The sequence below is a fragment of the Culex quinquefasciatus genome, chromosome 3 (genome assembly GCF_015732765.1).
Source record: "Culex quinquefasciatus strain JHB chromosome 3, VPISU_Cqui_1.0_pri_paternal, whole genome shotgun sequence".
NCBI classification, from domain to species: domain Eukaryota; kingdom Metazoa; phylum Arthropoda; class Insecta; order Diptera; family Culicidae; genus Culex; species Culex quinquefasciatus.
This window is the reverse complement of record NC_051863.1, coordinates 6,223,680-6,233,614: the sequence shown is the minus strand read 5'-3', so window position 1 is coordinate 6,233,614 and position 9,935 is coordinate 6,223,680. Positions and strand designations below refer to the sequence as shown.

The 9,935-nt window shown below is 35.3% G+C and overlaps 1 protein-coding gene across 2 annotated transcripts; it reads left to right on the top strand.

Annotated features, from left to right (window-relative positions):
• Positions 1-8,107: 8,107 nt before the first annotated feature.
• On the top strand, positions 8,108-9,835 carry LOC6051945. 2 transcript variants are annotated; one of them, XM_038263808.1, is made up of 4 exons: positions 8,108-8,283; positions 8,339-9,050; positions 9,111-9,312; positions 9,381-9,829. In XM_038263808.1, the coding sequence occupies exons 1-4, from the start codon at positions 8,145-8,147 to the stop codon at positions 9,609-9,611; spliced, it is 1,284 nt and encodes a 427-aa protein (XP_038119736.1). In that variant the 5' UTR covers positions 8,108-8,144; the 3' UTR covers positions 9,612-9,829. The 2 variants fall into 2 exon arrangements, with proteins under 2 accessions (XP_038119736.1, XP_038119735.1); XM_038263807.1 differs by having other exon boundaries at positions 9,111-9,835.
• The last annotated feature ends 100 nt before the right edge of the window (positions 9,836-9,935 follow it).

Genomic DNA, 9,935 nt, shown 5'->3' with positions numbered 1-9,935 from the left:
AATTTTCTTTTAATTTTCTTTTAATTTTCTTTGAATTTTCCTTTTATTTTCTTTCAATTTTCTTTTAATTTTCATTTATTTTTCTTTTAATTTTCTTTTAATTTTTTTTTAATTTTCTTTTAATTTTCTTTTAATTTTCTTTTAATTTTCTTTTAATTTTCTTTTAATTTTCTTTTAATTTTCTTTTAATTTTCTTTTAATTTTCTTTTAATTTTCTTTTAATTTTCTTTTAATTTTCTTTTCATTTTCTTTTAATTTACTTTGAATTTTCTTTTATTTTTCTTTCAATTTTCTTTTAATTTTCTTTTAATTTTCTTTTAATTTTCTTTTAATTTTCTTTTAATTTTCTTTTAATTTTCTTTTAATTTTCTTTTAATTTACTTTGAATTTTCTTTTATTTTTCTTTTAATTTTTTTTTAATTTTCTTTTTATTTTCTTTTAATTTTCTTTTAATTTTCTTTTAATTTTCTTCTAATTTTCTTTTAATTTTCTTTTAATTTTCTTTGAATTTTCCTTTTATTTTCTTTCAATTTTCTTTTAATTTTCATTTATTTTTCTTTTAATTTTCTTTCAATTTTCTTTTAATTTTCTTTTAATTTTCTTTTAATTTTCTATCAATTTTCTTTTAATTTTCTTTTAATTTTCTTTTAATTTACTTTTAATTTTCTTTTAATTTTCTTTTAATTTTCTTTTAATTTTCTTTTAATTTTCTTTTAATTTTCTTTTAATTTTCTTTTAATTTTCTTTTAATTTTCTTTTAATTTTCTTTTAATTTTCTTTTAATTTTCTTTTAATTTTCTTTTAATTTTCTTTTAATTTTCTTTTAATTTTCTTTTAATTTTCTTTTAATTTTCTTTTAATTTTCTTTTAATTTTCTTTTAATTTTCTTTTTAATTTCTTTTAATTTTTATTAATTTTTTATAAGGTATCTTTAATTTTTTTAAAGTTTTCTTCAGATTTTTATTTAGGTATTTTCTTTATTTTTTTTTTTCAATTTTCTTGAAGTTTCCTTTATTTTTTTAATTTCCTTAATATTTTTAAAATCTCTTTGTGTTTTTTTTACTAAAATTTTATTTATTGAAAATATTTTCAATATTTCAATATTTTTTTTTGATTTTTTCATTTTTTAATTTTTTTTCATACTTTTTTCAAGATCTTTAATTTCTCTGAATTCATGGCCCAAAAAAAACAGTTTTTAATAATTTTTAGCATGTTTAAGTTGATTTAAACATCTATGGAATTTTCAAAAATTGTCGATGTTTAGTATCGGAAAAAGTTTTTTTTCGCTTAAATTATTGTTTTCGTCAAATCTTACATTTTTTGAAAACTAATGATTGCAAAACAACTGTTGTTGAGTAAAATGCATTTTAAAACACTTTTTTCATGCAAATGTTGAAACTTTGGCTGGTTATTTTAATATTTATATATTTTTAATTTTGAAACTTGTAGTCTTTATTTTTTATAATCTGCATACTTTATTTTTCATCGGCTTTTTTTCTTAAAACTATTATTGAATTCCCAAAAAATAATTTCTTTGCATATTTCGATTTTTTTTTATTTTACGTTATTTTTTTTTAATTTTATTCGAATTAGTTTTCTCAATAAAAAAAATACGTTTTATAATCCAAATTTCTTTCAAATTCGTTACAAATTCAGTTTTTTTATTTCTTCTTTATCAATGTTTTCTGATGTCTTATTTTTTATATTTTTTAAATGTTTCTGTTTTTTTTTTAATTTTTGGAATGCTTTTAGAAGTTTAAAAATAGTAATATTTTTTTAGTTTTTTTTTTTTGCAATCCTTTAAGTTGTCACAGGACAATTTTGTCTAATCTAATCTAATCTAATCTAACACAAACGCAGCCAGTCCGATGAAAGCATGCTGGAAAGTCTTGTGATTAGATTACGCCCCAAGCACTTTTCTTGTCATTATTAATAATTGCAGTACATCCGAGAACACCCGAAAATGTATTGCAAAAATTAAAGCGGCCAGCCCTACTACGTTGTGTTTACCGCAGAGAGGATTCTGAGAACGGATCACATTTCACAGAATCTACAGGGGAGGAAGGATGCGTGGACATACCGTACCAAACGCTCCTGTTTACAGTTTCATATGTGTTTTGTATGATGTGTTAAGTGTAAAATATAGTGTGGTTATATAATCAAATAAATATAATAATGCAATATAATGATCATTTAATAAAATCCCTTCACCTATATATAATAACCAAGCACCCAAGCATACAAACAGCGGCACAAAAGAAATGAAAATGAGCATGCAAAAACAAGACAGCGCGTCCCCGTGGGCAGCGCACTTATGATGCCATTATTTAATTATAATAACCACTCACCCAAGCACACCAACAGCGACACAAAAGAAATGAAAATGAGCATGCAAAAACAAGACAACGCGTCCCCGTGGTCAGCGCACTAATGATGCGATTATTTAATTATAATAACCACTCACCCAAGCACACAAACAGCGACACAAAAGAAATGAAAATGAGCATGCAAAAACAAGACAACGCGTCCCCGTGGTCAGCGCACTAATGATGCGATTATTTAATTATAATAACCACTCACCCAAGCACACAAACAGCGACACAAAAGAAATGAAAATGAGCATGCAAAAACAAGACAACGCGTCCCCGTGGTCAGCGCACTAATGATGCCATTATTTAATTATAATAACCACTCACCCAAGCACACCAACAGCGACACAAAAGAAATGAAAATGAGCATGCAAAAACAAGACAACGCGTCCCCGTGGTCAGCGCACTAATGATGCGATTATTTAATTATAATAACCACTCACCCAAGCACACAAACAGCGACAAAAGAAATGAAAATGAGCATGCAAAAACAAGACAACGCGTCCCCGTGGTCAGCGCACTAATGATGCGATTATTTAATTATAATAACCACTCACCCAAGCACACAAACAGCGACACAAAAGAAATGAAAATGAGCATGCAAAAACAAGACAACGCGTCCCCGTGGTCAGCGCACTAATGATGCGATTATTTAATTATAATAACCACTCACCCAAGCACACAAACAGCGACACAAAAGAAATGAAAATGAGCATGCAAAAACAAGACAACGCGTCCCCGTGGTCAGCGCACTAATGATGCGATTATTTAATTATAATAACCACTCACCCAAGCACACAAACAGCGACACAAAAGAAATGAAAATGAGCATGCAAAAACAAGACAACGCGTCCCCGTGGTCAGCGCACTAATGATGCCATTATTTAATTATAATAACCACTCACCCAAGCACACCAACAGCGACACAAAAGAAATGAAAATGAGCATGCAAAAACAAGACAACGCGTCCCCGTGGTCAGCGCACTAATCTTAAGTTGTCACAGGACAATTTTGGAAGAAAAAGACTTTGTCAGTTGTTGTATACAATTACATTTTGTTACTATAATTTTTTTTTGATTGTCTTTGATTTTAACTAATTTCTTTGATCTTCTTTGAGTTTTTTCAATCTTCTTTGAGTTTTTTCAATCTTCTTTGATCTTCTTTGATCTTCTTTGATCTTCTTTGATCTTCTTTGATCTTCTTTGATCTTCTTTGATCTTCTTTGATCTTCTTTTATCTTCTTTGATCTTCTTTGATCTTTTTTAGTCTTTTTTTCTGATTTTGTCAATTAATTTCGTTTAAGACATTGATTCTGGTTTATTTCAAACTACTTAAGCCTCTCTGTATTTTTGTTTGTGATTAGGGATTTTTTTTTGAAGCTTTCTTTATTCTTTCTGCATGCATGCATCAACGGTTCGTTTTTCATCTTTGGACCTGTCGGTTGAACTATTTTGCGTGTGTGTGCGTGTGTGCATCTTGTTTGGTGTCTCTTCTCGTGTATGTTTCAAGCAAAGTCTCCTTATCGTGTGTGTGCTGCAACGCAAGCAACCGATATTCCCGAGGGAACCATCTTGAGACGTCCTCCGTACCGGTAATCTCTTTGATCGGCGATCCTTCGTCTTACGGCTGCTGCTGATGCTGTGTTGATGAAAAGGAGCTACACGAAACGACACGCTGTGTTATGCATAGAGGAAAGTGGCATTTCAATAAGTTTTTTGAAATTTACTTTGTAAGAATCTAAATTCAACCTGGTATTCTATATAAACAATAAATCTTGAGTCAATCTCAAGAAAACCAACTGTTGGTGTGACTCCCCTACCGTTCCCTCATAGTGGATCAGAGCAAAAGGATTCCAGCCAGTAGTTTTCCCACCGGGGTTTGACAAGCAATTTGCGGCTGCTCCTGAGAACAAGCGCCATCGTCTTTTCCATCTTCGTCGACCTTCTCCGGTGATATCTCCTCAGGAGAGTGTGTGTACAAACTTCTCACGTGTGTGTGTGGGTGTGAGTGGTTGTGCGGTGGTATCAATACAAAGTCCTCATCCCACCACCCCACCCCACCCACCCACAAGTACCAGAGGAGAAATAGATGATTATCGCTGTCATCAGCCCAGTATCCTATAGAACCACGTCCTGAACAGCTCCTCTGCCAAGTGTGTGTCACCCGTCCTTCTCGAGTGAGGTTCTTTGGTTGTGTGTGTGTGTAGCCTGCGGAGGTACTTGTGGTGGATGTTTAGTAGGAGTTAATGCTGGAAGATCCTCCCCCCCCTCTCCCCCACTCTCTCCAACTTCTTCCAACCCTCACTGGGAACACTTGGTACGAAAGACTAGATTTAATTCCAACTTTGGTGAATCGCGGTGGCCCTGAGTAGTGCAGTTGCAGGCCAAGTGCATCCCGTTCGTACGAGTACGAGCCACGGGAATCCTCCGGCAACTTGTTCCGGAAACGGTGTAATCGTACTCGGAGTGTTCCGGGGGAAGATGGCCTCGAGTCAGCGTGTGAGTTTGGTGGAGCGAGTTGGCAGCTGTAGCTGTTGGTATTGCCATTGTACACAAAGTGGTCTTGAAATGAGATCTGAAAACCGCGTCAAGATTTTTATACTTAATTTATTCTATAGGTCTTCTCTCAGGTATCAATTATAAGTTGCGGATTATGGTGCAGAGATTACATGGGATATGTCAAATTAAATCTTTAGAGCAATTCCAGCTCAAATCAGGATTTTTTCTGGTACTTTTGTACCCGACCCTCTCCGATTTCAATGAAACTTTGTAGACATGTTATCCTAGGCCTATATAAGTCATTTTTGTGTATATGGAGCCAATAGTACTCGAGGATAACATTTGAGAAGGGCGTAAGGTATTTAAATATTTTTGTATTCTGTAATTTAAAAATGACTGTATCTAGAAGCCATTGCGTCGTATCAAAAAGTGGTCAAAAACAAACTTGTAGGAAATTGGACGGGCTTTCTGAAAAAAAACACACTGAAATAAAAATACACGCCACATCTATGAGATTTTTTGATTTTTAAGCCTAAAACTTAAATTTGAAGGTGATGTCACAATTTTTTTTTTGCTCAAAATTTTTGAGGAAATAGCCTAAAATGTTACCAAAAGACTGACGAAAAATGCAGGATGGTATGTCTCTCCTAAAAAAATACAAAAATAATTTACTAAAACTGTTTTTTTGAAAAGTGGTCTAAACGTCAAAATTTTTAAAAACCGGTAGTGGGAATCGATTCCCCAGATAATTTTACATAAAAGTCTCCATATTGACCATTGTTCTAAGTCCAATCCTTGGGAAGATACAGCGGTTTTAAAAATAAAAATGTAAAACGGGATTTTTGGTGGTTTTTGGCATTTTCTATACGACAGACTTGGTTTTTCAGTCTCGTAAATATTTTTAACGGAAAGCTCGTCCAATTTCCCATAAGTTTGCCTTTGACAGCTTTTTAATTGGATGTAAGGGCTTACAGATATAAGCTTAATTACATTGCTTATAACTGAAAATAGAATATTTTTTTCAGTGTGGTAGAAACCAGGATAGTAAGTTTGATTACGTAAATATAAAAACGATATAAATCAAAAAGCTGTCAAAGGCAAACTTATGGGAAATTGGACGAGCTTTCCGGTACAAATATTTACGAGACTGAATAACCAAGTCTGTCATATAGAAAATGCCAAAAACCACCAAAAATCCCGTTTTACATTTTTATTTTTAAAACCGCTGTATCTTCCCAAGGATTGGACTTAGAACAATGGTCAATATGGAAAAAAAAAATTATTTTTGTATTTTTTTAGGAGAGACATACAATCCTGCATTTTTCGTCAGTCTTTTGGTAACATTTTAGGCTATTTCCTCAAAAATTTTGAGCGAAGACAAAAAGATACAGTAATTTTTATATCGCAAAATACAAAAATATTTAAATACCTTACCCCCTTTTCAAATGTTATTCTCGAGTACTATTGGCTCCATATACACAAAAATGACTTATATAGGCCTAGGATAACATGTCTACAAAGTTTCATTGAAATCGGAGAGGGTCGGGTACAAAAGTACCAGAAAAAATCCTGATTTGAGCAGGAATTGCTCTTTAGACTCGTTGGAATTATATTTTCGAAAATAATCGTTCAAAAAACTTATTTATAATTTAAACCTTTAGTGTAGCATTGAATTTACCAAACAATTTATTCTGATTTTTCAAGCCTCGACTGATATTCAAACTATTTCCAAACTCTTGAAATTCAAATTGATCCCCGCTCTGCATACCAATAACGACCAAGATTCAAGCAGTAAGCGATTCCATCCCCCCGCCCACAATCTCATGGGATGATCGCAAATATCGGTTTATGCTGCACCGGATTCGATTAGGACGCAAACTTTTCTCATTTTCCGAAAAACTCGGATCGTTATACCGGCTGGCTGGCTGGCTAGTGCAAACAAACAAAAAAAAATCACACACACACCCTTTCACACACACACACAGGAAGAGAGCAGAGCGAACTCTTTCTCGCACACCTAGTCAGCGTAACGACAGTTTAAGTCTTTTCCCACCTGCACAAGCCCCCTCCCAATCTCGTCGTCATTTTTCCCTTCAACGACGGGCCACTCCTCTTAAAACTCTGTGTCTGTCTTTTTCAGTGTGATTTTGGCGTGTGGAAACACACACCCACACAGACAAACACACTGTCACCTCTTGTATATTTATTTATTCGAACGTAAACGACAGCGTAAGCTCAGATTTTGCTTTCACTTGAATCGCTTTTGAGAAGAAGGCAGAGGCACTATATTTGCGGAAAAGCGGAGAAAATCTCACGAACAGTTTTGCCCACCAGAGAAAAAAGAGTACTTTGTTTCGACGTTTGATTTTTGAGTTGAGTTGAGTTGAGTTGAGTTGAGTTGAGTTGAGTTGAGTTGAGTTGAGTTGAGTTGAGTTGAGTTGAGTTGAGTTGAGTTGAGTTGAGTTGAGTTGAGTTGAGTTGAGTTGAGTTGAGTTGAGTTGAGTTGAGTTGAGTTGAGTTGAGTTGAGTTGAGTTGAGTTGAGTTGAGTTGAGTTGAGTTGAGTTGAGTTGAGTTGAGTTGAGTTGAGTTGAGTTGAGTTGAGTTGAGTTGAGTTGAGTTGAGTTGAGTTGAGTTGAGTTGAGTTGAGTTGAGTTGAGTTGAGTTGAGTTGAGTTGAGTTGAGTTGAGTTGAGTTGAGTTGAGTTGAGTTGAGTTGAGTTGAGTTGAGTTGAGTTGAGTTGAGTTGAGTTGAGTTGAGTTGAGTTGAGTTGAGTTGAGTTGAGTTGAGTTGAGTTGAGTTGAGTTGAGTTGAGTTGAGTTGAGTTGAGTTGAGTTGAGTTGAGTTGAGTTGAGTTGAGTTGAGTTGAGTTGAGTTGAGTTGAGTTGAGTTGAGTTGAGTTGAGTTGAGTTGAGTTGAGTTGAGTTGAGTTGAGTTGAGTTGAGTTGAGTGGAGTTGAGTTGAGTTGAGTTGAGTTGAGTTGAGTTGAGTTGAGTTGAGTTGAGTTGAGTTGAGTTGAGTTGAGTTGAGTTGAGTTGAGTTGAGTTGAGTTGAGTTGGGTGAATGAAAATATAAACTTTTCAAGTCCTACCAATTTAAAGTAATGAACCCTATCATTCTAAAACTTTTAAAAACAGAGCCGTTTTTTCGCTTATTAAATATTGATGAGTGGAAAGTTTTGTAAACAGAAAATGGAAATTACTAGAACATTGCAAAACCATCTATAAAAGGACACCACAGTCTGCGATTTTCCCAACCAGTCTGATACCGTCGTCAGCGATGGAACACTTCCGCAAAGTTCCTGCAGTGGTGCGAGCCTCCAAGGTTCAAGTTCTCAACCGAGTTCGTTGGCTGTGGGAGGACCTTCCAGACGGTTACGATTCCTTCTGGTTTTTGGACATTTATCTAGCGGTCGCGGGTAAGAGTGTGATATCTTGACAAAGTGACTTTAAACAGATCGATTTTCTACGCAGCGGTTCGATTCGTGCCAAAGAATGTCCGACAACAAGCTGGTTGGTATCTGTATCAGACGATGGCCCTCTACCAAATGATTATCGGACTGCTGGACATGATCTACGCCTTGCAAAATTTGACAGACGTCTTGGCCGCAATCTGGTACACGATGTCATTCTTCGCGATACTTTTGTGTCTTGTCAAGCATTACATTGTGCTACGACACTACGAGGCCATTCATGAGCTACGTATTTTTCTCAACCAGCAAAGCTTCTGCTCAGGAGATCCAGCATTCGACGGTAAAATCCGGAAACGGTCATATACAGTCTGTCAGTTGTTAATCATGACAGTTCTCTGCGTAATTGTGCTACAACAGATTTCAATATGGATTCCCACCAGTCAACGCGATCGAACCTTCAGCATTCCTCCTTGGATGAGCTCATATTGCGGAGTGTTTTTCAGCTTCATTCTACAAATTCTTTATTTTGGAACATTCACTGTGATTTGGGTGTCCAAACTTTTCAGCTGCACTGTCGTTGCATCAATTCTCATTATTCGAGTAAAAACTGAACAGGAAATTCTGGCCAAAAACTTTGAGCTGATGATGCAAACCTGTTTGGAAGAGAATTTCTTTGGAAGCTACCAGAACTCTAACCGAGCTCGGAAACAATTTTGGGATCACACCAAAAATCATTTGAAAACAGTTCTCGATCAACAACACGAATTACTGAAGTAAGCTACCCTTCATCTCCAGCAAACGAAAATTAGACTAACATAATATCTATCCCACAGACACCTTGAGCAGCTGAAATCTCTCGTGGAACCACTGTTTTTCTTCATCTACTACGCCTCGCTAATCATCGTCGGAACCGTGTTCGTCGTGATCCTCAGAGAACCGCTCTCCTTCATGACGATGGTCATCCTTTCGTCAACCACAATCAGCGCCCTGGAGTGTTACTTTTTGTGTTACCTGCTGGATTCCTTCAAGGATGTCGTAACTTTCAACCAACGCCCAATTCAAACGTCTCAACCCCCTCAAAATTCCACTCCCACCTTCCACAGAACGAAACGATCACCGACCACATGTTCTGCTTCTGCTCCCAGCTGCCCCACTCCGGGGATCACCACGCGGACTACGTGGACGTGCGCGCCACCCTCATGGTGGTGGGATACTTTTGCCGCCACGGAATGTCCTTTCAGTGTGCTGGGATCGGGGACATTTCGTCGGCGGTGTTTGCCGATCTGGTCAACATTTCCTACTCGGTGCTGACGTTTTTGCTGAACGTGCTGTGAAGTGAAGGGTGCCAAATGATCATTAGAAGTATTGTTAAACAATTTAGTGAAATGTCACTTGGAATTTATGATGGTTAGCAAAAACTGCAACTCTAAACAAAAACGTTTTTTTTTTTGTAGTTTTGAATATTTTCGAAAGAATCCAATTTTTGATTTACGTAAGATTCACTCAAAATTACATCGAATCCCATTGAGTTCAAATTTTCCACTATGATTTAAGGTTCTTAGTCGATCTTAGATGTGTGCCAATTTTTCTAAAAAAATAGCATGTCATTTCTTTTAAATTATATCTGTGCCAATGAAAAAACTCATTCCCTATAATTT